This window comes from Sapajus apella, unplaced genomic scaffold (genome assembly GCF_009761245.1).
Source record: "Sapajus apella isolate SASKATOON/1434 unplaced genomic scaffold, GSC_monkey_1.0 scaffold5, whole genome shotgun sequence".
NCBI lineage: Eukaryota > Metazoa > Chordata > Mammalia > Primates > Cebidae > Sapajus > Sapajus apella.
The window spans coordinates 37,189,719-37,216,382 of NW_022436945.1; the positions used below are offsets into that span (position 1 = coordinate 37,189,719).

Consider the following 26,664-nt stretch of genomic DNA (forward strand, 5'->3'; position numbering starts at 1 on the left):
TCCAAGTAATTCTAATGCACATCAAAGTTTGAAGTTTGAGAACCTCTGTTTGCAACCTGTGTTCTTAATCACTGAGTGGCATCTCAGCTATCTAGGCCTTGATCTCAAAGACTCTAAGTCTAATAAGATAGACTCTAGTATTTGTATAAACGATGTAAATAATTAACTATTGGATGAAGCAGTAAATAGCAAATTCCGAGTGTTCTAAGTCATGGGTAGGATAACTATACTTCCCAAGGTGTGCTGGGGCCAATGAGACTGTGCCCCCTTTTTCTCCCCAGAATACACCAGGCTGGACAGTGAGTAATCTGATCATACCGGTCATGGGTGAGGGAAGCACAGGATTACTTCCAGGGGGCGATATCAGGGATTTCTCATAGACTTCTCCAGTTCTCATTTGAGTTAATTTTAGATTTAGAAATGAAACATGGAAGGTCATAAGGACATCAAGGAATAGTAGGAATATCATGAATAAATGTGGAATGGACAGAAAGTGTTACTGAAGGGTAGGTAGCAATGCAGGAAAGCAGTGCTGTTAGCATATGGTTTGCAGCAAGACAATCATTTAGTTAAACAGGAATGTTCTGAACATTACAGAAAAAAATCATTTAGCATTCTTAGTTTCTTCAATAATGCTGGTAATGCTCTTGCAATCCTGTTAGGGCCAAACTACCTCTACATCAGGGGCAGTTATGCTCCTAGGTGACATTCCTTAGATAAAGTTGGAGATTAAAACCAGAACTTGTTCTTCACTGTTGTATCACCGGTGCTTAGCAGAATACTTGGCATATACTAGGCACTCAATACATGTTTGAATATGGGTTGAAAGGGAAAAAGAGGAAGGAAAGAAAGAAGAAGGAAGAGAAGGAATAAGGGAGAGAGGAAAGGAAAGGAAATCAGTTTTAGTCACATAATAGGGTAGTTGGTTAATTAGTTCAAGGCATATTTAGAATATGGCTAAAGAAATCTTGGCTAAGAAATCGCCTTTGCAAAATTATAACTGAGAACCTGACTGACTCCATCCTGCTTCTAACCTCCAAACTGTCCTTGTTTATTCCTGGGCATAGGCTATATTAATTTTGGGAGGAATTTATACCGTTTAAAACAAAGATGGTAACAGCCCTTTCCCAAAAAAACAAACCTCCCTCTTGCCTGGGGAAGAGGCTTCCTTTGCAGGATTAACAAATTAGACACAATATTAGAAATTATGGTTTAGGAGTCAGGCAGCTGGAGGCTACAAGATTCTTACTCTCCTTAAACTGCTCCTAAGATCAGTGCTTGAGATATTTTGCAGATCCTGCACTTGCTGGATCAACCAGCACCACCCAGATCAATTAACTGGCTCATCTGATCTTCTGGACCCCACCCGGGAACTGACTCAGCACAAGGAAAAATTGACAGATTCAACTTCCAATGGTTTCATCTCCTACCTAACCAATCAGCTCTCCTGGCTCACCAGTTTACCCCCATCCACCAAGTTGTCGTTAAAAACTCTGATCCCTGTATGCTCGGGGAGGCTGATTTGAGTAATAATAAAACTCTGTTCTCCTGCACAGCCAGTTCTGTGTGAATTACTCTTTCTCTGTTGAAACCCCCCGTCTTGTTAAATTGGCTCTGTCTAGACAGCGGGCAAGGTGAACCCATTGAGGCTTTACAGCTACAGAATCAATGGGCAATTACAAACAATAAAAAACAAAGTTACATTTCACAACAAATTTCATGAATAGGTAAATGCTTAAAAATTAAGTCAAGGATACATTATTCAAAGTATTGAAAGTAATTGTCACATCCTTCTGAATATAGGTATGATACATAAAAAAATGAATTTACACCATACTTACCAAATCCCTATGAATATAGCCATTTCTCTCCAGATATTCCATTCCTTCACATATATCCTCGCAAACACTCAGTAGCACTTCCTTCCTAAGCTTTCCTTTTCTCTCCCTGAGATAGTTAAGCAGGCAGCCATTTTCCATGAACTCCGTCACAATGTAAAGGGGCTTCCGCTGTATACAGACCCCATAAAGTTGCACTAGCTTTGAATGAGATAATGTCCTGGTGAAGAAAAACATATACAAGTGAGCAGAATTATGTTTGCATTTTAAAGTGTTTGAACACAACTGGTAATATTTACCATCTATTTATCACTCTCATTATCAAGATAAGTTAAAAATCAACCCAAACACAGAGAAAGTATTGCAGTTTCCTTGCCACTGAATGCACTGAGAATGTGGGGTCAAGAGTTTAAACGGTAATGCCAAAGGCAGTGTGGAGACAGAACATTACATGTCCCATATTGTATGTGTCGGCATTTTATTTTTCTCCTCTTCGTTTTATAATCCTTTTGTTTCTTCATCACTGTTTCTCCTTGCTAGGTCAAGCAGATTTCCTTTTCTGTTCCTTGAATTCCAACTTTCCTACCTGCAGCTGCTCAGATGAAAAATTCTGGACAGACAGGAGGGAGGAAAGAGTGACTATAAAAGAAAACAAAAATTAAATTCTAAAGCATGAAGTTCTTTAAAAGGAAATTTCTAGATAAAGTTGGAAACTAAAAAATATTTACCAACATGAAAACTTGCAGTGTAGTTAGTAATTGCACACACATACACACACGAGTCCTTGAATGTTGTCTATTAAAACATACCTAGAACTTTTTAGTTAATCTAGACTTCAAACATTTATTGTTATCTTGTGTGTGTGTGTGTGTGTGTGTGTGGAAAATGTATTAATCTCTAAAAGCCTTTTATGCCAACTAGTCATTGTGGAAAATAAGATTCAAATCAATGCTTATAATTTTAGAAGACATATGATATACCAGTTCTCTGTGTCAAAAGTATCTTGAAAAGTTATCACTTCTTTTCATTCTTTTCATTCATAAAGGTAAAATAAAATCAGTGACTTGGGAAGACTGTGTACCTTAACACAATGTATATGAATGATTATTGACTTGTTACCGTAAAATTAGCTTGTGAAAACACTCCAGTTAATGGGGAAAAGAAGTATTCAGAGAACTTAACATTATCTTAATTTGGAGATATATATTATATATATTTTGTCTGATTCACTTTTTGAATTCATAAAGTGTACTTTCAATTAATGGATGCAATTTACATGTGTATAGAGTAATTGCAGAAAAGCAAGTCTTGGGATAAAATATTAATTTACCACAGGAAATGCACCAAGTTGATATCCACAGGGAAGCATTTGAGAATTGAAATATTACTGCATTTGCTTGTCAAGATTGCTGGTAAAAATCTAACAGAAATAAGGCAAACCTTTATCAGAAATCAGGCAAAAACAAATAAATTCTCATATGTGATTGAGTCTAACAAGACAAATATTTCTCACAAGCATAGAAAGATGCAAATAGAAACATCTACCTTCTTGTTTGTTATAACTTTAGGACTTCTTAATACACGTTATTTCTCAGTTTAGACAAGTATGTAGGAATTTATCATAGGGCAAACACACATTTAAATTTGTTATTTAAATATTTTTGGACACTTTGCAGGCTTCTCCATTTCTCCTATTCTAATTATTCTCTTTCCCTAAGTAATCGCATTGTTTCAGGGTTTTAAATATCATCTCTGGTGATCACTCTCAAGTTAATACTCTCCACTCTGACCTTATTCCTGAACCCCAGATTAATATATTTACCTGATCATACTTGGTGTCTAATAAATAACAGGCTTCTCAAATCTAACATGTCCAAAGCAGAATCCTTGATTTTCCCCTAAACCTGTTTGATCTTACCCCATCTTTGTAAATGGTGCCGGCCTTCACCTAATATAATAAGGTACACCAAAATCTTAGAGTCATCTTTGCTCCTCTGGTTTCTTCCCACTACCTGCCACATTTAATTTATCAGCAAGTCTTGATGACTTTATCTCAAAAATGCATTCTGAAACCATTCTCTTGCCATCTCTTGCCCTCTGACATATATTAGTTTTCTAAGAATGTGTCAATAATTATGTTCATTAAGATCATGGTTTTTGTGCCCAGACAGTTCACAGTTTCGATTTCAATTAGAGGCTCTAACAATGTTTTGCTGTGGGACTACAGTCAAATTACATAATGTAAACCAAAAATAAAATTCTAAGCCCCCAACCATCTCAATGGACTCTTTCTCTTAGCCATGGTTGTTCCAAAGTTAACCTGTAAAACTACTTCGGGCCATGATGGGAAGAGGGAGTTGGACATGCCTTATAACCATTAACATCAACACAAGCATTGAGACTGATAGAACAGACTCTTAAAGCCTAATAAGAAATATTTACAATCTATTTTCTCCGAAATCTTCTACCTGGAAGTTTCATCTTCCTAATAAACACAGACCATCTTTGTTGGTCTCCAGCTCTTTATAGTAACCTGGACATTCCTTTCCATTGATTCCAGTCCTCTGGATAATAACCAACTGTCAATCAGAAAATCTTTGAATCTGCCTATGACATGGAAGCCCCCACTGGTATAGACCGGAGACAGGGAAATACGGGGTAGAAGAGGGCAGTTCCCCAGGAAAGACCTCTCCCTTCAGCCTAGATACTGATGGCCCTAAGTGAGAACAGGCATTCCTGTTTCTGTGCCCCAAAAGTTGCTTTTTGACCCACCACACCCACTATCCTGTACCCATATAAACTCCAAACTCCAGGCTCCAGAAGCAGACGAGGAGATGAACAGACAACTGGCAGAACAGAACAGCAAAAGAGAGAAGAGAAGGAACATTGGGAGGAGTTTGGCTGGGGACAGTCAGAGAATCAGCTATTAGACAGCCAAACTCCAGGGGCAGGTCATCTACCCACCCCAACCCCTGTCGAGCTTTCCATCCATCCTGCTGAGAGCCACCTCTAACACTTAATAAAACCCCATATTCATCCTTCAAGTTTGTGTGTGACCCGATCTTCCAGGACACTGGACAAGAGCTTGGGATACAGAAAGCTGTCACACTGGCCCCCTGCCCTTGCAAAAAGGCAGAGAGTCCACTGAGCTAGTTAACCCTTAAGCCATCTGTGAACCACAAATCTAAAAGAGCACACTACAACACAGGCCCACTTGGGCTTTGAGGGTTGCAGACACCCACCCCTAGATGCTGCTGTGGGGCTAAAGCTCAAAAGTGCTTGCCCCTGTTCCTGCACCTGCGCATCTGCCTGCTTCCCCTCCTGCAAAAGTTTTGAGATCATGGTGGCTGAACAGAGAGACGCACCTCTGTCGTATGTCCTGCAAGTGGGGGCCAAACTCTCCCATTTTACCACTACCAGCTGTCTTGCCTTTCCAGACCAAACCAACATACATCTTACATGCATAGATTGATGTCTTATGTCTCCCTAAAATGTGTAAAACCAAGTTGTAGGCTGATCACCTTGGGCACATATATCAGGACCTCCTGAGGCTGTCATGGGCATGGCCCATTAAACTTCTAAACTAATTAAGACTTGTCTCAGATACATTTTGGTTTACAATAAGCTTTCTAAATTTTCTTTCTTATCTATAAAGCTGGGATCTTAATAGAAGCTACCTCGTAGAATTGTGGTGAGGATTCGTTAACTCATTCAGTAATCCATATATGTTTTTTGAGCACCAACTACATGCTAGTCATCCTTTTAGCACTCACCAGGTTGAACAGGAGAAATAATTAGGAGGTTCTATTATTATAGAGCTTCCATCCTAGCAGGAGAGAAATAAAACAACTACACATGAAGCTTCAGAGTATGACAAGTACTTTGATGGAACTAACACAAGGTGATATAACAGAAAGCATTTGGCATGGGTATGCCAACTTAAACAGAATAGTCAGAGAAGACCTCCTGAAAGAAGTGATTTTCAACCACACACAGAAAGGAGCTAATATATGCAAAGCTGTATATACTTGGTAGATAGTATGTTAAATGCATGTCAACTATTTTAAAGATAAAGAGGATGTTAGAATTGAAGATTTTCTGCCTCACTTTTTAAAAAGTCAGGGGTGTGTGTGTGTGTGTGTGTGTGTGTGTGTGTGTGTGTGTGAGACAGGTTCTTACTCTGTCACTCAGGCTGGAGCACAGTGGTGACATCATGGCTCACTCTAGCCTCAACTTGCCGAGCTCAGCTGATCCTCTCACCTCAGTCTCCTGAGTAGCTGGGACTACAGGTGCCCAATACCATGCCTGGCTAGTTTTTGTGTTTTTTGTGGAGGCAGGGTTTCACCATCTTACCTAGGTTGGTTTCAAACTCCTAGGCTCAAGTGATCCTCCCACCTTCGCCTCCCAAAATGAATCAGGGAAAATACTGTCCTCAAAGATCCTGACCTCAAATGCCCAATCAGGCTTGTACCTTTCAAGAATTCTCTCATCATGACATTAAACGTCTTCAATTATTTCTTGTTTGATAGAGTTTCAAATATGATTTTAACTCTCCCTGAATCACTGGTCTCCCATTCATTCTTTCTTTATTATGCCTATTTAATCCAACACAGAAATACAATTTTTGTCCTTTAGGTATAGAAAAACCATGGTCAGATACAGATAGTTACAGGAAAAAAAGGCCAGACAGAGATAGGTGCCTGGGGCATCTAGGCACACAAAAACATCCTTGGGAAGCTGATGTCACTTGGAAATTGTAACATAAATTCCAACTTCACTTGGAATTTATGTCACTGGGAAATTGTGTTTGTAACAACTTCTCTTGGAATTCATTCTATTGTAAGAGAATGGAAAGAATATTTTGATAGGATCCTTGGGATAGGAGTTGAGAGCCCCAAAGGATATCCTGTCTGCCTTCAAAAGAGAATGGGTCCAGTTAATTGCCTCTGATTGTTATTGTTGTTTGTTTTTCCACGTGGACTCTGCAACTGTGGGTCAGGAATACATTTCTCTGGAAAACAGAGCAGAATCTAAATAATTCCATCTGGAGTTGTTGTTCTTCACAGAATTGTTATTCCTCTCAATAAATGTTGAACAAACATTTAAAGAATGTTAATTTGAACTATGGTCTAATTATTGGCTGTCCTGGTCCAGCTCAAGTTGTTACAATTGTGAACCACAAAAATGGTTTCAACCAAGTCAAAATGCTGTCCTGGGAAATCACAGAAGAGTTGTGTCTAATGGTCTACAAAGAGCCACTTCTTTTAAAGTTCTAAACTCTTTACGTCCTCTGAAAGCAAATACTTTTTTATCCTTACAAAAACATTAACTCTTTTTGGCCACTGGAGGATGCCCTTTCAAAAAATGAGCAGTATATCACTACCAAGACATAACCACTTTTGCTTCTGGGAAAAGGGGGGATAAAAGAGTACTTGTAAAGCACCTATCATTAAGCTGAAAGAACACACTTGCTTGTCACTGATATGGACAGGAGGCAGGGAAATACTGGGTAGAAGAGGGCAGTTCCCAGCAAAATCCTCACCTTCAAGCCTGGAAACCTGCAGCCCTAAATGGGAACAGGCATTCTTGTTTTCACGCCCAGATGTTGCCCTTTCCAAGACCACTCTAGTCTGCCATACCCCTATCCTGTACCCATATAAACCCCAAGCTTCACTGGCAGAGTGACAGAGTGGTGCAGCAGAAAAGAAGAGAGGAGGAGGAGTGTCTGAATATTGAGATGAGTTTATCTGGCAACAATCAGAGAGGAGATTGGCCGCAGAACGGCCGAACTCTCAGGGAAGATCATCTTCCCACACCATCCCCTTTCCAGCTTCCCATTCCTCCCACTGAGAGCCAACTCCACCACTAGCTAAAATCCGTACATTCACCATCCTTCAAGTCCATGTGACCTGATTCTTCCTGGATGCCATACAAGGACCCAGGTATCAAGAGGGCAGGGTGCAAAAGGCTGTCACCATGACTCTCCACTGAGGTGGTTAACACTTAGCTATCGGCAGAAGGCAAAGCCAAAAGAAAATTGTAACACTTCTAGACACTGTGGTGGGGCCAGAGCCCAAAAGCATTCACTCTGGCTCACTTGTATGCCCCCACTCCCTTAAGAGGTTTGAGCACACAGCAGCTGAGTAAATGAGCCACCCCCTTTGCAAGGGGTTCTGCAAACGGGTCAAGGGAATTTTCCTGTCTTATCTTTATTACAAAAATTCTCTTATTTAATTCACACATTGATGCAGTGAGGTAGGCACTCTCATCCCATTTTACAGATGAGAACATTGAGACTTGGAAAGGTAGAATAATTCATCCAGGTCACACCCAGGTCAAATAGTGTGCCTGGGTTACACAGCCAGCTTAAGCAAAGTTGTGACACAAATCCAGGTATGGCTGCATCCAAAGCTCATGTTGTTTCCATGACACCAGGGCATTGTACAATATTTACCAGGGTATTATCTATACGTACATCATCACTTTGGCCTCTTCAATGAAATCCTCTTCAGACATGGAGCCTTCATTGATGGCCTTGATAGCTACCTGGATATGTGACCGCCATTCACCTAAATGGACCACTCCAAACTGACCGCTTCCAATCTCCTTTATAAAAGCCAACTCAGACGGATCTATCTCCCACTTTTCTGAAAAAGTAAAATACCCATGTTACAAGTAGAAAAAAAAGAGTGTTAAAATTTTGGGCTGGAAAATGTTTAGGAATTATCTATTATTTGACTGAGAGGTTAAATAATTTATAAACAAGTGGAGGGGATCTGAAGCCATTTTAATACACTCACTGTGGCTTAAATGTAATTCAAGAACTCAAGTTTCAAAACACAAACTTTGCTTACTTGGTGATGTTTGTACAACAGATTATGGATAGCAAATGCACTCTCTGTTCCCAAAGAGAACAGTGAACACATTTCTGTGCCTTTCTAAACTAAACCTACCAAAACTAGATCTGGGACCCAAAATATTTATGTTCCCAGTCTGGTTTTTTTCCTGGTGAGTAAATTTGTAAGGCAAATAAAACTGTGATTTCAGTTCCTCTTCTTGATCTTCTCCCTTCATCTCTAAAGGGCTTTTCTCCTTTGGTACTTCTTCTTCCTAGGGAAGAGTCCAATGAAATCGTCTAATAAACATATTCAGTGTTAGAAATCTAACCCACATATATCTAAGAGTATATCTGAAGAGAAATTTGTTGCTGTATATTTCTCATTTTATAGAAGTAAATCAGGATAAAATAAACTGCTTTTAAAATAATCCTCTTGAAAATGTACCAAACTTAATGGCTTTAGCGTCTCCTTTTTATACAGCAACACCACCATCTGCTGGAACTTTCGAATCATGCGTTTAAGAGTTGTAAAGGCTGGTAGTCCCTTCTACCAGCTGTGCAAAGTATTCCCTCCTCCCTACAGTAGGTATGTTATATTTTATTATTGCTTTTTTTTGGAGACAGAGTCTCGCCCTGTCACCCAGGCTGGAGTGGAGTGGCACGATCTCAGCTCACTGCAACCTCCACCTCTTGGGTTGAAGCAATTCTCCTGCCTCAGCCCCCCAAGTAGCTGGGATTACAAGCATGCCACCACACCATGCTAATTTTTGTATTTTTAGTAGAGACACTGTCTCATCATGTTGCCTAGGCTGGTCTCAAACTCCTGAGCTCAGGCAATCCCTCCACCCCGGCCTCCCAGATTACTAGGATTACAGGCAAGAGCCACCAGGCCCCGTCTAGAAGGTATGTTTTAAAAGTAACATGGGAGGATATATTCATGGCCTTGGAATTAGCATAGATTTATCAACAGACTATAACTAAAAAGAAAAATATTGATAAATTATACTTCATAAAACTTATGTTCATCAAAAATACCCCCATTAAGAAAGTAAAAACTTAAGCCACAGGAGATATTTCTAAAATATACAACCAACATAGAATTCTTATTCTGAATATAAATACATCAACTAGAGAAGACATATAACCTAAGGTTTTTAAGGGTAAAAAAGTTGAATGGAGTATTCTCTCATAAAGAGAATATCCAAATGGCCACTAAAGCAAATTGACCAAAATAATGAGTCATCAGGGAAATGTAAATTTAGACCATAATGAGGTCTAATCTACACATACCAGATTGGCTAACATGTAAGGAAAAAACTAGAATAAAATATTGGCAAGGGCAAAGGTATGGAGCCACTGTAACATATATTATTGATGGGACTGTAATTTGGTATAAGCTCTTTAGAAAACTGACTATATCTACTAAATCTAAACATATGCATAGCCTGTGACCAAACAGGTCTACACTTAAGCATATATCCAACATATGCTGGAATGTAAATGAGCACTTAACTTCATCAAAACACACAGAGGAATGTTCTTAACAATGCTATTTGTAAAATGTATATATTATTTGCAAAAAATTGGTAACAACCCAAATGGCCATCTAAAGAAGCATGGCTAAATCAGTTGTGGTATGTCATGCAGGGTAGCACTGCACCACAGTGAAAATAAGCCAACCCCACCCAGGACCATGGACGAAATTCACAGATGTAATGAGGTGAGGAGGAAGGCAGATACAAAAAAATGCATAGTGTCCGATCCTATTTCTATAACCAGGCAGAACAAATCAAGCTATAGAGTTGTGTACTATTCTATTTGTTTTTAAATTTTTTTAAGTTTATTTTTAAGAAATTAAAAAGAACATATTTAACTTAAATAAATTGTTAATGGTGGAACTTTGTATTATGTATAGCATCTGGGGACCAGAGGAATAATACAAGCACCAATAATAGCTAGAAATCCTGCTTCCATTCCACTTAACTTAATGAAACCCTGAGTCCCAGTTACTTCTTTCCCAATATAATTGTGTTATTACTTTTCTTCAGTATATTCTGAATCCCACTAATGAGAGAAGTTTAAAAGAAAAAAATGTCACCAAATTAGAAAATAGGGTTCCCTGGCACTTATTTATTCTCACAGTTTTACAAATTGCATATTTGCTAGAAAGTGACTCAAATTGAACTTTGTGCACATTCTATTTGGGAAAACAAAGGATGAAGAAGATACTTTTAGCAGCTCTTTTTAGTATCTTCTCTTGGAGAGGAATCATTCCCAGGCACCCTTGTAACCAAAGAACAACAAAGCAAACATCCAAATAAAAAGAATTGTAACTTATCAAAGGGGTAAAGATTAAGGCTACTGATAATGTAACAGTAAAATCTGAAGTAAAACTGAAGCATTTCTCCCCAAAGTTTATATTGCCCTTACAAGATGCACATATTTAAACATCTCAGAAGGGTCATTTAAACTTTGAGAAGAAATGTTTCGAGATAGACATTTCAGAAGCGCTGAGGGTTCAAAGAACCAACAGGGAACTTGGAGTAGATTCTTTTCTTTTATTTATTTATTTAGAGACAGAGTCTCACTCTGCTGCCCAGGCTGGAGTGCAATAGCACAATCTTGGCTCACCGCAACCTCCGCCTCCTGGGTTCAAGCGATTCTCCTGCCTCAGCCTCCCAAGTAGCTAACTAAATCTGGCTAATTTTTTGTATTTTTAGTAGAGATGGGCTGTCGCCATTTTGGCCAGGCTAGTCTCGAACCCCTGACCTTAGGTGATCCTCCTGCCTCAGCCTCCCAAAGTGCTAGGATTACAACAGGCATGAGCCATGGCACCCAGCCAGAGTAGATTCTTTACTACTGGATTTGCTATTTTACTTCATCATGTGTACACACTTTACCGTAGCTAAACCCAGCTGTGGCCGGTAAACAACTGCCCATCAGCCCAACTGGATATCGGAGACGTGTCATGAGACCTATGGAGAAAGAGAAATCAACATTTCAAGCCTAGTTGCCAATATAGAAGAAAGAATGAAATATACTAGAATATAGTATCATTCTTTAAATAATTAGGCTAACAAAATTCATTCTACATGTTAGTTTGCTTATTTTCCCATTTGGAAAACATTTTCCAAAAAAAAAGTTCACTGTATACAATTTAAAGAATCTAACAAAGTATAAAGATGACCCCCAAAAATCCCTCACAAAATTTTAGAATCCACAGATAGATTCTTATCATCTTGGTGAACATGTTTGCAAAAATCTTTATGTGCATAATTGAAAACATGAACACATCCAATATATTATTTTACAAAAATGTAAATAATTTGTAACAAGCTTTTTGCACTATGCATGTAATTGATATATGTCATTGACTATAAACAGAGCTTACATTTATTTCCAAGATTTCACTATTATAAAATATGTCATATGTCCTTGAGCATATATTCGTCTGTACCTCTCAATTATCACCTTATAAAATGTGATTTCCAGGTAAAAGGGTGTCCAGAAAGGCTGTACTAGTTTATTCATCCACCAATGGTGTTGAAGTGTGCCCATTTTCTACACTTTGTGTTTTTTGTTTTTTAATAGCATGGTAGAGTAAATGAGACTTCATTTGATTGGGTTAAAATATAGAATTCTATACATTAAATGTCTCTTTTTTTCCTTTCAGTGACCCACTTGGGCATATACCTTACATTTCAATTTAGTTTAATAATCAATCATTTATTATTTATTTATCCAACTAATATTTATTGAAAGCCTGGTATGTGCCAAGCACTAGCTAGATGTTGGGAGACAGTAGTGAACAAGACTGATTATCCCTGCCCTCATGAAGATTACATTCTATGAGAGGAAGAGAAAATAAACAAGTACATGCACACACAAGAACAAGTAGATGATGATGATTAAGTGCAAGGCAGCCTAGATAACATATAGTTACTTTAGAGTGGGTGCTCAGGGAAGGCCTTTCTAACAAGATGACAGCTATGCTGATGTTGATTGACGAAGAACCTTCCAGGTAGATGAAACAGCATGTGCAAATACTAGAAGACAGAAATGAGCTTGACCAGTGTAAGAACAGAAAGAAGCACATATTAAATGCCTGTTGTGTGCAAGGCACTCTTCTAGGTAGATTCCCAAAGATCCCAGCAGATCCCAAGATGAGTAAGATGAGGGCTCTGCCCACAGGGAGTTCTATCTCAGTGAGGGAAGACAGGCAGAGAGAGGCCGTTCTAATGTGAAAGGAATAAATATCGTGCCGGAGATGCATATAGGGTGCCTTGGAACATAAAGAAAGAGCACTTAACACATTGTTGGACTCAAAGAAGTCTTCCAGGAGAAAATGACTAAGATGAAACTAACACATGGACTTAACCCATGAGGAGAAACTATGAAGGACTTTCTAAGCAGAGGAAACAGCATGAGATGAAACGTAGCAGTGTGGAGCATGATGGTGGGTACTTGAGCAAAACTCAGGAGGTAGAGTGAGACAAATTACACTGGAGAGGTAGAAAGCATTCTGGGTACAATGGGCCTCATAAGCCATCCTAGGGAGCATTACATTTTCCTGCAGGTGAGAGGAAGCTATTGAAAAGTCCCAAGTGGGAGGGCACAGTCAGTTTTATATATCCTTTTTTTTTTTTTTTTTTTTTTTTTTTTGAGATGGAGTTTCATTCTTATTGCCCAGGCTGGAGTGCAATGGTGTGATCTCAGCTCACTGCAACCTCCGCCTCCCAGGTTCAAGCGATTCTGCTGCCTCAGCCTCTCAAGTAGCTGGGATTAAAGGCATGTGCCACCATGAGTGGCTAATTTTGTAATTTTTAGTAGAGACAGGGTTTCACCATGTTGGCCAGGCTGGTCTTGAACTTCTGACCTCAGGTGACCCACCCACCTCAGGCTCCCAAAGTGCTGGAATAACAGGTATGAGCCACTGCCCCCCACCAGATTAACATTTCTGATAGATCACTCTGGTACTAGCAGAATGGATTAAGGGGAAATCAACACTGGTGGCAATGAGACCAGTTAAGAGGCTATTGCAGCTGTCCTAGTGAGCAATGATTAGGGCAGCACTAGAAGAAGGGAGAGGCAGGGATCTACAGGAGACACAAGTTAGAATATGAAATCAATTGCATTTGATAATTAATCAGAAGTGAGGTATTAAGAAGCATCTATTTCATGCCACTGCACTCCAGCCTGAGCTACAGAGTGAGACTCCGTCTCAAAAAAGAAAAAGAAGCATCTACTTAATTTATATGCTTCCAACCCATACAAATGGGCTGAATGGTGCTAGTATTACCTGAAAGAGACAACAGAAAGAGGAGACTTGGAGTGAGAGTAATGGTATAACATGAAGCATCCTACTTCATCAGTGAAGTTCAAGGCCTACGGGAATTGCAAGTGCCTCTGTCTACAAGACAGAAGATTATGCAAAGAGAGATGCCTAAGTTGAGAAGAGAAGTGATCATGGATGGATTCCTGAGGAAAACCAATATTTAAGGGAAGAGTAGAAGTAGGACACCTTGGGAAGACCCAGTAGGAACTATTGGGAGTTAGAGAAGGCCAAAAGGGGGTGATGTCAAACACTGATGGAGCAACAAGTGACACTGCCAAATGCAGCAGAGAGGATCTGCACACAGGAAAACCAGAAAACATCACTGTACTGTCAATATAGGGCCACTGGTCAAACATGGAGTGCTGAAAGCAGAAGACAGATCGTAGATGTTTAAAAAGTAAATGGAAAATGAGGAAGCGGAGACAGAGGATGTGGATATATTTTTCCAAAAGTGTGACACACAAGAGCAATGTGTAAACAGAGAAAGACTTAGGGCAGAGGGGGGAGAGTTGTTTTTGTTTTTAGGATAAGAAAATCTTAAGCATGTTTATAGGGTTAAGGGCTAAAGGGAGAAAGACAAAAGAACATAAGAGAAACAGAAGAGAAAGTAACAGTGGATGGCAGGCAAGAGCAAGAGCACAGGCATGGCCTCACTACTACTGAAGGGAATGGGGTAAGAGAGCATGGGGACAGAAGATGAGACGGACGTTGCTCATGCCTGGTGGCTTCACTTTTCCTAATGATGTAGACAGACAGGAGATTTGCTAATAGGGCAGTGGTTAATTCTGGTAAAGGAGTCTTGAGAATGGTAAAAGTTTGAACAGAGAACAGGAATGGATGCTACCAGTGACTCTAAGACCTAGCTGAGGTTAAAGCCCTCATATAACCTCATGCAACCTAATCACCATAAGCACTCTTTCTCAAGTTTTTTCTTTGGAGGAAGGAGAAAGAAAAATGTAAAGGAGAAAATTCAGAACTGACCTCTTGATTCTATCTCTAGCTACAGCTATGACCTTTATGGCCCCACCTAGACATTTTACCCTCACTCCTTAACCAAACTTCCAGTGATTGCCTGGAACATCCACGTGAATGCATCCCACAAGAGGATAAAAATGTCCTTTGATATATTCCTGATACTTAGAACTAGTGTAATGGAAAAGTGAGCTCTTTCCAAAAGGAATTTTTTTGTCAACACTTTTCATGAGAGAAATGTAAAACAGAAATACATGACAAGATGTCAAAATAATATGAAAAGTTACAGTGGATTCTAAATTCTGCAATGCTAAGAAGATTCCCCATGGGCTCAAAGTAGTTCAGCACAGGTTGAGCGAGGGCTGAAGGCCAGAGATATGATTGTAATTCTGGTGGAACTTTCTGGGTTCCTATATCTTTTCACAGATGATAGGTTTGCACAAATAGCAATTATTGCAAACAATAGGTGGGGAGATGGGTTAACTGTGCCTCTGGTATAGTCAGGCTAAATTGTAACTGTGAAAGGCTGTGTTCTCTGTGACTTTTTATATTCTTCAAACAAGAAAGAACAGAGAATGAGAGACATAAGGGTAATTTTCTATTGCAATTGTCTAGAGAGCAGATTTATGGGGGCAAAGGGAAAAAAGCATCATTATTTAGGGTATTTGAAATCTTATTACATTTAGCCCTATGTAAATTTCCAGAACAAATGCATAATGATTGACAACTATTTGCATCTCCATCAGCTATCATGTTTCTAACCTGGCAGAAATATAAGAAATTGACCTACCTCTTGCCCCCACCAACTAGAAAAATGAAGAGGCATCAATAAGAAAGAGAATTGCTCAAACGACAGGCTGTATTTCAAGCTCTTAAACTATTTCTACAGGGAGATTTGCTCCTGTCGAGTGTCTGATACTAAAGATGCATTGGTCATCAAGGGCTTGGCTCCCTGACTCACCCAGCTTGAAGTTCCCTACTTACCGGCTGCATTGTGCTGGTGATACCAGATTAACTCGGGAATTGATTGAAAGAGGTGTCTTTCAGCCACGTACCACTGTCCTGAGTCATTCTTTTTTATCTGATAATGTTTTATGGTAGCCTCCGTACTTCTACAATCAAGAAAATGTGAATTACTAGAAGAGTGAAAGGTCACTTTGGAACTAAGCCAACTCATTAAACAACAGGACTCCAGTTCTAAAACTCATCCTAGCAACACTACACTGAGAACTGGATTGACTAAATTCAACAAGTGCCTCCCCATGCCAAGAAAATTCCTCAGCTAAATTTTTGGGGCCTTAGATTCAAACATAACTTCAGCCAAAGTTGTCTGAGTGACAAGACTACTGTCCAAAAAAGTAGATCTCATAATGAATCAATCTAAGTACATACTGAATATCAAGTATTGGTTAAATGAATGAACACACGCACTGTGAGCAATTGGAGATGTAAGACAAGGAAGGGAGGAAAACCCAATGCCAGGTGCATTAGTTAGTAGGTTGCTACTATGGGCAATTGGGGCTCAACGCTTCTAGGAACCTAGGAGAGGCTGGGGAACACATTTCACAATTGTCCCACTGAAATGCAAAAGAAGCTGAGATATATATCCACCAACTCCCATTTTCTTTAACATAGGGTTGCTCCTGGGATGTTACCTCTCAGGCACTTTCAGCTTAGCCATGGGCCCACAAGTTCCCACAGCCACAGAACGTCCTCAGGCAGACAGACACAGGAAGCTTTCTAAGTGCAGGAGACCTTTCTGCAGGTGAATCCCAGAATAGTCCAGGGGATATGAGGAAAGCGCCCAACAGTGTCTGCTACAACTAATCTCCCCCTCTTTACTTGATGGTTGAGAAAAGGAAGACAAGAGAGATTAAGAAACTTATCCAGTGTCACCCAGAGCATGCTAAGAGTATATTACGGCCTGGAAGTTTTTCTAACTTCCAGGCCAGCAATCTTTTCCCTAAGCTAAGTTCTCACTAACATTGTCTATGTGATGGAGACTGTCCCAGGGATTATTTCTACAGTAACCAAAATCACAAGTGCTTACCTTCTAGCTCCTATAAATACAGAAATTGTGTAGGATCCTAAATGTCTCGAATCTCTGACAATAAATGCACCTTCTTTAGACTGCAAAAAAAAAATCATTTATTGAATAAGTTATTCCTTCTTAGAAAGAAAGGGATGAAAATCAAAGCTATATTTACTTACCATAAATAAGCAACCTACTATATTCTGAAAATAAAGAATTAGATTGTCTTTATAAGTACACAAAATCTTATCATTCCTATAGATTTTGAAGTCACATCTATAAAATAAAATATAATTGAGACAGGCATTTATAATGTATTTTAAAATATTGTGGCTGATTTTTCTAAGAAAAATTCTCTATTTGACAACCTTGTTCCCTACTGCTTAGTTATTTTTGTTATATTGATCAGGATAATGGATTTTTAAAAATCACTGTAGAATAGAAAGAACTCTGAGACAAACTGACCAGGTTGTATTTTGGAAGAAGAGCAACAAGACAGGGAGAAACACAGTTGAGCATGTAAGCAATAGGGAAGGAGACCAGAGTTCATGGGAAGGATGGAGAAAGAACAAATTTGGGGGAGTCTGAAAAGAAAAGCAAGAAGAACCATATTAGTTGCAGTAGGGGTATGGGAAAGATAAAGAGAAATAGTAAAGGGGAGAACATGATAATAAATCTGAAATTACGTTATAAATTAGATTCCTATTGATATTCTTTGGGAGACGCCAATAAAGCTGTAAATTGCTTTCAAAGAATCTTGAATGTTGAGTTGTTTTGATTCACTTATTTGATATTGTAAAACGTTTTAGCTTTACTGAGTGTGCTTATGCTCAGGAAGAGGAAAAATATATCTCAGAATCTTGTCAAATCCATAGAATTTTGCATTCATGAAGTGCTGGCATCCTTTACAATATGCTTGAGAATTGCAGAACCCAAATAGCATGGTCTGACCCTCAAGGTAAACGTATTATATTAAGTAGAGTCTTCTCCTTCTCATTTCAGATATTCATCAAGATATAAGCTTTAATCCTTGGTCCAATTGCTTTAACCAAACAATCTCTTGCAGCCATTTGAAATAATAAAATCTAGCTTTTACTGTATTCCAACGATATACAAGTTTTCTGTTACATACCACATGGGACACAAGATGCAAAAGACAGAGATGAAAAAATAAAGTTGAATGTATTGTGTATATGTATATAATATACACAAACAAGCATATATAATGTGCATACAAATAAAAGTTGCATATGTGGTGATCTCTTCAAAGAAGCAAAGTAGAAAGAGTACAAGCAAGATTTTCTGACTACAAAGCAATAAAACCGGAAATTAATAACTAACCCAAAAGTAAAAATCTCCTATCATCTATAGAGTTTTACATTTTCTTTTTCTTTCTCTTTCTTTCTTTCTGTCTTCCTTCCTTCCTTCCTTTTTTCTTTTTTTTGAAATGGAGTCCCACTTCGTCATCCAGGCTACAGTGCAATGGCATGATGTTGGCTCACTGCAACCTCTACCTCCCAGGTTCAAGCAATTCTCCTGCCTCAGCCTCCCCAGTAGCTGGGATTACAGGCACATACCACCATGCCCAGTTAATTTTTGTATTTTTAGTAGAGACAAGGTTTCACCATGTTGGCCAGGCTGGTCTTGAAATCCTGATCTCAAGTAATCCGCCCACCTTGGCCTCCCAAAGTACTGGGATTACAGGTGTAAGCCACCACACCCGGCCTTTTAAATTGTCTTTCATATAGCTCAAAGAAATTTAAATAAAAGTAAAAAATATCTAGAAAGTAATAATGAAACACAACATATTAGCAACTCTGCTATGCAGTTCAAACAGTACTCAGAAATAAATTCATAGTCTTATTACTTATAAAAATAAACAAAAGCAATACAAATAAGCATATTCAACTCAAGAAGTTAGGATTAAAAACATAAAATTAAAAAAAAAAAACATAAAATAAACCCAAGTCAAGTAAAAGAAATAAATTGATAAAGACAAAATATAAAATAAATTATTAAAGTAAGAATATAATATGACTAGTAAGTTTAAAATCTGGTTGCTTAGGGAAAATTAATAAACTGCTAATTAACCTAATCATTAAATAATGGTGAAAATCAATGAAAAATAAATCACAAGGAGAAAATTATCAATGATCCAGTAAAAATTAAGAAATTTACTTGATTCTATACAACAAATTTGGAAACATGAATTAAATGGATAATAAATAGTAAGACATAAAATTTATCAAAATTGAATCCAGAAGAGGTAGAAATCTTAATGGATCTGTTGAGTAGAAAAATGTATTGGGTTTTTTAAAAGGTACCACGTTAAATAGTACTATAGTCACACATTATAATGTACTTAACCTTAAAGAAAAAAATGGTATAGAGGCCAGGCATGGTGGCTCACACCTGTAATTTCAACACTTTGGGAGGTCAAGGCAGGTGGATCACCTGAGGTCAGGAGTTCAAGATCAGCCTGACCAATATGGTGAAACCGTGTCTCTACTAAAAATACAAAAATTAGCCATATGTGGTGGAGGGCGCCTGTAATCCCAGCTACTCCAGAAGCTGAGACAGGAGAATCGCTTGAACCCGGGAGGCGGAGGTTGCAGTGAGCTGAGATTGTGTCACTGCACTCCAGCTTGGGCAACAGAGTGAGACTCCGTCTCAAAAAAGAAAAAATGGTACAGAGATGAAACTATGCCAGAGCACATGATATGAAAAGAAGAAAAACTTTTCAGTTTGTATGTATAAAATGAGTTTAGTATCAATAACCAACGGCACAGCCAAAACTGTGCACAAAAAAACTGCTGACCAGTCTTACCTGTATAAATATAAAAATTCTAAATAAAATATTAACAAACAAATTCAGTAGCATAAAAGAATGATATACCATGACCAAGAAGAATCGCATGCAGGAATGTAAGAATAATTTAATATTTGGGATTTTATTAATATAATTTATCAAATTATTAGGTCGGTGTAAAAGCAATTGTGGTTTTTTTCCGTTAAGAGTAACTAAAAGTAATGGCAAAAACCACAGTGACTTCTACACCAACCTATATAGCAGATCTAAGAAGAAAAACCACATGAACATCCCCAGAGATGTTGAAAAGCCGTTTGACAAATTTCAACTTCTAGTATCAATTTTTTGTAATTCTTAATAAAATAGGAATGTTTGTGTACTTCCTTAACACAATAGCACTTATTTACTTTAGTCTCAGATCCAGCATCATGCTATATGTGAAAATCATTCCAAATAAAATCTGAAAAAGGGCCGGACACAGTGGCTCATGCCTGTAATCCCAGCACTTTGGGAGACTGAGGCAGGCAGATCACTTAAGTCTATGAGTTTGAGACCAACCTGGCCAACATAGCAAAACCCCACCTCTACTGAAAATACAAAGTGGTGCCACATGCCTGTAATCCCAGCTTCTGGGGTGACTGAGGCATGAGAATTGCTTGAACCCAGGAGGCAGTGGCTGCAGTGAGCTGAGATTGCACCACTGCATTCAGTTTGGGCAACAGAGCAAGATTGTCAAAAAAAAAAAACCTGAAAAAGGAAATAATCCCCACTACTATTATCACTGGCAATTCATACTGTTCTGGAGACACTAGCCAATTCAACTAAATAAAAGGCAAAAATTAAAAGTGCTATGTTAAAATTATAAAAGAGGAGTTGAAGTCATCACTGTTGGCTGCTGATTGTATACTGGAAAACCAAGAGAATCAACTGAAAAACTACTACATGAAACATGAGAATTCACCCAAATTATCAGTTACAAAATTAATTCACAGAAATAAAAAGCTTTATAAGTAAAAATAAGATATACTCATTTACAACAGCAACACAAAAGATGAAATATTTTAAGATAAACAAAAATAAATATGCAAAAGTTGTATGAAGAAAACTCTAAAATGCTCCTGAAGAATACAAAAATGTTTGCTTTTCTCATCAGGTGTTTAATATACCTATGCTTATTTTTCCTAGATATATGAATCTAATTTTTTTCCATATTAATATTAATATATGGGTTCTGGAACAAATGGGTCTCCAAACCTCACTGATTTGTAATGCCAGAAAATTTTTTCCCAAATTAATCTGTACATTTAATGCAACAAACCAATAGGAAGATTTTTTTTTAAATGAGACAAGGAGATTCTCAAGCTTATATGGACAAAAAATATATATTAATACATCCAGAATATTTCTGAAAAAGAATAATGAGAGAGGCTAGCCACACTAGAGACAGCCTCTGTACTTAAAAGTGTAATTGTCCTCTATGAATAGACAAGCTGATCAATAAAGCCAAGTAGAAAGCCCAGATATAGTCCAAATTAGGCATTTTGTTTATGATGAAAATGGCATCTCAAGTCAGTGCAGAAAGGGGGATGTTTGGTAAGCATCTAGAAAAAAATAAAGTCGGATCCATATCTCACTCCTAACATCAGGAAAAATTACAAATGGATCAAAGATAAAAATGCACAAAATAAAACCACTAAAGTGATCAAGAAACGTGAGAACATTTGTAATGACCTGGGAGGGGGAAGGCAATACATATAAAATTCAAATACCATTCAGGCCAAAATACCGCAAGACAATAGAAAAACTGCAGGAAATAACACCACATGTCACGAAGGGCTAATTTCCTCAATATGGCTACATAGGTCCTACAAATTCTGAGAAAAACATCAAAAACCCAATAGAATACTATGCAAAGGATAGGAACAAAGAGTTCACAGAAAAGGAAATACAGACATGTAAAATTTATCATATAAAAAATGCTTAGCATTCCCAGAATAAGAGAAATGCAAATGACATCCACACTGAGATGAGGTGTCAGAGAGCAAAGATCCAGATGTTTTTTATAACGCGCTGGGTGAAAGGTTATGGGAAAACAGACTCGCTTACATTTCTGGTAGGCATATACATTGATAAACTACTGAGGACATTTCAGTATTTATTAAAATTAGAAATGTATATTTCATTTGACCCAGAGTTTGTACCTTCGAGGATTTATCCTACAAACACACATAAATGGGAAAAGATATGTGTACAGATTATGGATGGCAGCACTGTTTCAACAGCGAAAGAATATCTACCATTTAATTTCCATAATGAAGAATTGTTTTTAAAAATTGTGATACAACCAAACTAAGGAATACCATGCAGGTGTAAAGTGAAGGAGGACACATTTTGTGTACTGATGTGGAAAGATTCTAAATATATATACTTATGTGAAAAAATAATATGTATAAAAGTATATATAGCATGCTATCGTTTGTGTAAAAGTAACAAAACAAGAAAATATATTTGTACTTACTTGTGTATGTATTAAATATCTTGGAAAGGACACAAAATAAACTAATAGTAGTTTTTCTGTGGGGAGGGAAATTGGTGGCTTCAAGACAAGAGGGAAGAAAACTTTCCAAAATCTTTTGATTTTGGACCACATGAACATACTGTGGTCCAAAAATATAATATTTTATATTTCATATTGAAATATAAAATAAATACAAATTATAGGATATTGCTATGAATTGTTAATGGAACAAATTTGAAAATAAATTTAAAATAGGCAATTCTCTAGGTAAATATAAATTATCAAACATTCCAAAAAGAAAAGGAAATTCAATCAGTAGTCACATATCTACCTTTTTGTAAAAGTAGCATATCTGGACTCTCTTACAAGACAGTTATGGTTCCTAACCAGCCAATATCAACTATTCCACAGATTGGAAAGAAAGACAAAGCCCTATCCCTTAACTCATTTTATGATGTTAATGTAACCTTTATACTAAAACAAAGAGAACAGAAAATTATAAGCCAGGCTTCCTTTTGAACATAACATGCTTTGAACATAATATGCTGAATAAAATATCAGGAAACCCAAACCAGAATATGTATTTTAAATGCTTCATGACAAATATGGTTTAATCCAGGTGTATTTTTAAAATAAAAATTAGAAAATATATAAATTACAAAAACATTTTTAAGATACATAGGAAGAATATGTATATTTTAAATATCCCATGCATTATACACACATACACACACATTTCCGATAAAGACCCAGGTGTGAAAAGCAAATCCTTAATACATTTAAAAGAAAATAGAGAATCCATTTATGACTTCAGTTGGAAGAAAAACTTTTTACACTAAGAAAAAAAAAAAAAAAGCACAGATAATAAAGGAAAATTTGAGAAATGTGACCACATAAACCTTTTTAAATTCTATGCAAGAAAGGAAAACATGTAAAGTTTTCTTAAAAGCCAGAAGCCAGAAGAGTATATTTATAATGCATAACTGACAAAAAGGATTGGTATTCTGGATATACTTTTTATCATTCTTTTTAATTGATTTTTTTGAGACGGAGTCTCATTCTGTCACCCAGGCTGGAATGCAGTGGCATGATCTCGGCTCACTGCAATCTCCACCTCCCAGGTTCAAGCGATTCTCCAGCCTCAACCTCCTGGGTAGCTGGGATTACAGGCATGCACCACCACACCCGGCTAATTTTTATATTTTCAGTAGAGATGGGGTTTCACCATGTTAGCCAGGCTGGTCTCAACCTCCTGATCTCAAATGATCCACCTGCTTCGGCCTCCCAAAGTGCTGGGATTACAGGCTTAAGTCACCACACCCAGCTATATTTTTTAAATATAGACTTATAGGTTAAAAAGGCAAGCACTACAGGAAAAATGAACAAAAAATATTAACAGGCATGTCACAGAAGAGTAAGCTCAATCAGCCTACAGACACTTCAAAAGTAACTCAACTACACTGGTAATCAAGAAAATGTTTGAAAAGGTATAAAATTTCTCACCCAACGAATTGAAAAAAAAAAGTGTGAAACTACTTGCCACCTGCTGGCAAGAATGTTGGGAACCAGTTTATCTCATTCACCACAAGAGCCTAAATTAGTGTAACCATTTTGCATCATGTTTTGAAAATATCTAATAATGTTAAACCTGCACATACCCTGTGACCACATAATTCCATTTCACCCTTGTGTACAACTTGACATTTATAAGAAAATTCATTGCAGAACTGTTTGTAACAGTAACAAATTAGGAACATTTTGAATGTTTATCCATACTGAATACAATTTTATATAGTCATATCATGAAATACACTAATATACAGTTAAAGGAATGTGTTTGATCTACAGTATAGGTACCCATATCAATAAACTTTGAAAACATGTTTAACTAAAAAATCAACATACATATGATCTCCTTCTGTCAAATGGTAAAATACATAAAATAATGTTATAGGTTGTTTATGTGCATGCATACATGATCAAAATATAAACACATGGACAAAACGGGAACATACCTTGCTGTTGTGACTGAGTCTGGGGAATGACAGAGGACCAAAAAGATGAAGCGGTGGGCTTCCTGTAGCTGTAATTGGTTTTTTTAATGTCATGGCCAAATTTTAATATTTCACATATCTGGATTGTGGGCCTGTGCGTATAATTCACTCTTCAAGTCTCTGTAGAGATCTGACCTTGTCTGGCTTCTTTTCAGATGCAGAAGCTCTTATCCTGAATCTGCACAGCCCAGTGATTTCAGCCATATTACCTGTGCCCAGTGTGCTGACTGTGGACCTCCTCTGGGACCTTCCTTCTCTGGTTCTGTCCACCTGTCATAACATTTTATTTCTCCATGTTGGACCTATTAGTTTCACCTCACAAAAGGCCATTTGCCATGACCATACCAGGAAGATAGAATATTTGCTGCCCCACTCAATTTCCTCCAAGCAAGTGAGGCCTGTCCAGTCTCCATCTGCGCGGTCACCTGAGGATGGGCCTGTGTCCCTCATTCTCTGCCTAGCCTCTGCTATGAAGTGGGTCTTCATTGTGTCCTGTGCCATTACTGGCATTGAGTTTTGAGTTACAGAACTGATCCTTTCTCATTCGTATTTCTAGATTTCCTCAACATCCCACAGCAGAGCATAATGACACAAATACCTCTTACCTAGTTTCTAGTTCTGACTCTACGTTTACCCACAGTTAATGTTTATCTACAGCTGGAAATTTAAACTATGAGCAGTTCTGATCTGAGTTTGGTATTTTGGCTATTCAACTCTTTCTTTTGCTTCCAAAGAACAAAGAAGGTGGGGCAGCATGTGTTTTTCTTTGTGTTTTTAATGAGTATAACCTAAGTTCCTGATGATCGAGTTTATACTTGGTGCAAAGGTTATAATGAGCAACACGAATACAGACTCCAGGCTAGGAATGGTGGCTCACACCTGTAATCTCAGCACTTTGGGAGGCAGAGCCAGCCTGATCACTTAAGCTCAGCAGTTCAAGACCAGCTGGGCAACAAGGTAAAACCCCATCTCTATTAAAAATACAAAGAAACTACCCAGGCATGGTGGTATGCCTGTAGTCCCAGCTACTCAGGAGGCTGAGGTGGGAAGATAGCTTTGAGCCCAGGAGGTCAAGACTTCAGTCAGCTGTGATCGAGCCACTGCACTCCAGCCTGGGTGACAGAGCGATTCCATGTCTCAAAAAAAAATTATAGGCTGGGCGCGGTGGCTCACGCCTACAATCCCAGCACTTTGGGAGGCTGAGGTGGGTGGATCATGAGGTCAAGAGATCGAGGCCATCCTGGTCAACATGGTGAAATCCCGTCTCTACTGAAAATACAAAAATTAGCTGGACATGGTGGTGCACACCTGTAGACCCAGCTACCTGGTAGGCTGAGACAGGAAAATTGCTTGAACCCAGGAGGTGGGGGTTGCGGTGAGCCGAGATCGTACCATTGCACTCTAGCCTGGGTAGCAAGGGTGAAACTCCGTCTCAAAAAAATAATAATAGTAATACACACACATACACACACACACACACACACACACACGTACATGTAGAGAGAGAGAGAGAGATTATATATATATACACACACACACTAGAGAGAGAGACTCCATTGGCAGAATGTACCTTGGAGTCTCCCTATGTTGGAGTTGAAATCCTTTCAGGAGAAACATATTTCTGAAATTATAATGAAAGTTGATGGAAATGATCTGATACAAATATATCTGATTTACAACTTCACATAAAATATATAGTTGGGATGTAATAATATTTTAGAACTAATATAGTTTTTTAGCTGGTTAAAGTCTTTATAAGTACTTCTCAGAAATTTTGAAAATGTCCACAAATACATTGAATTACCTCTTGTCTCAACAGACGTTCTGCCTGATTTCTGGTAATGTTTCTATGGTACCACCTGTAAAAGCAATAAAAATGATATTTAAATTTTATATTCAATTTTTTAGAAAAAAATGCTTCATTTTCTTCATTTTTAAGAACTTACTTCAGAACTGATCTTAGAAAGCTGATTTATTTCAAAAAAAATTCAGATAAACAATAATATACTATTATGAGTTAAGTTTAATATAATTTTATTTTCAAGCCAATATCTATCTAGTTCATTCTATCATATCTCAATTCAACTTCCTGACATACACTTAGTATATCCTTATGAATGATTTAACTTCTTATAAATTTCCATGAAAGGTATGTGGTAAAGACCTCGTCATCTTGAACAAACACTGTTTGAGTTTTGGCAGACAAACGAAAACAATACTTATTTCTGTCTTTCCTCTCAGAAACTTCCTATTTACATGTTTTTATAG

At 37.8% G+C, this 26,664-nt stretch overlaps 1 protein-coding gene across 4 annotated transcripts in view; it reads right to left on the reverse strand.

Moving 5' to 3' along the window:
- Positions 1 to 26,664, reverse strand: part of TXK (TXK tyrosine kinase) — a 110,290-nt gene that overhangs the window by 52,952 nt on the left and 30,674 nt on the right. For all 4 annotated transcript variants that reach the window (XR_004267508.1, XR_004267507.1, XM_032274106.1 and 1 more), the window contains exons 6-11: positions 26,201 to 26,255; positions 17,034 to 17,113; positions 15,968 to 16,095; positions 11,577 to 11,651; positions 8,314 to 8,485; positions 1,842 to 2,058 (exon numbers count right to left, since the gene is read on the reverse strand). Coding sequence is in view for 2 of the 4 variants with exons in the window: in XM_032274106.1 (XP_032129997.1) it covers positions 1,842 to 2,058; positions 8,314 to 8,485; positions 11,577 to 11,651; positions 15,968 to 16,095; positions 17,034 to 17,113; positions 26,201 to 26,255 (727 nt within the window). In the remaining 2 variants the exon portion in view is untranslated. The remainder of the gene's footprint in view (positions 1 to 1,841; positions 2,059 to 8,313; positions 8,486 to 11,576; positions 11,652 to 15,967; positions 16,096 to 17,033; positions 17,114 to 26,200; positions 26,256 to 26,664) is intronic.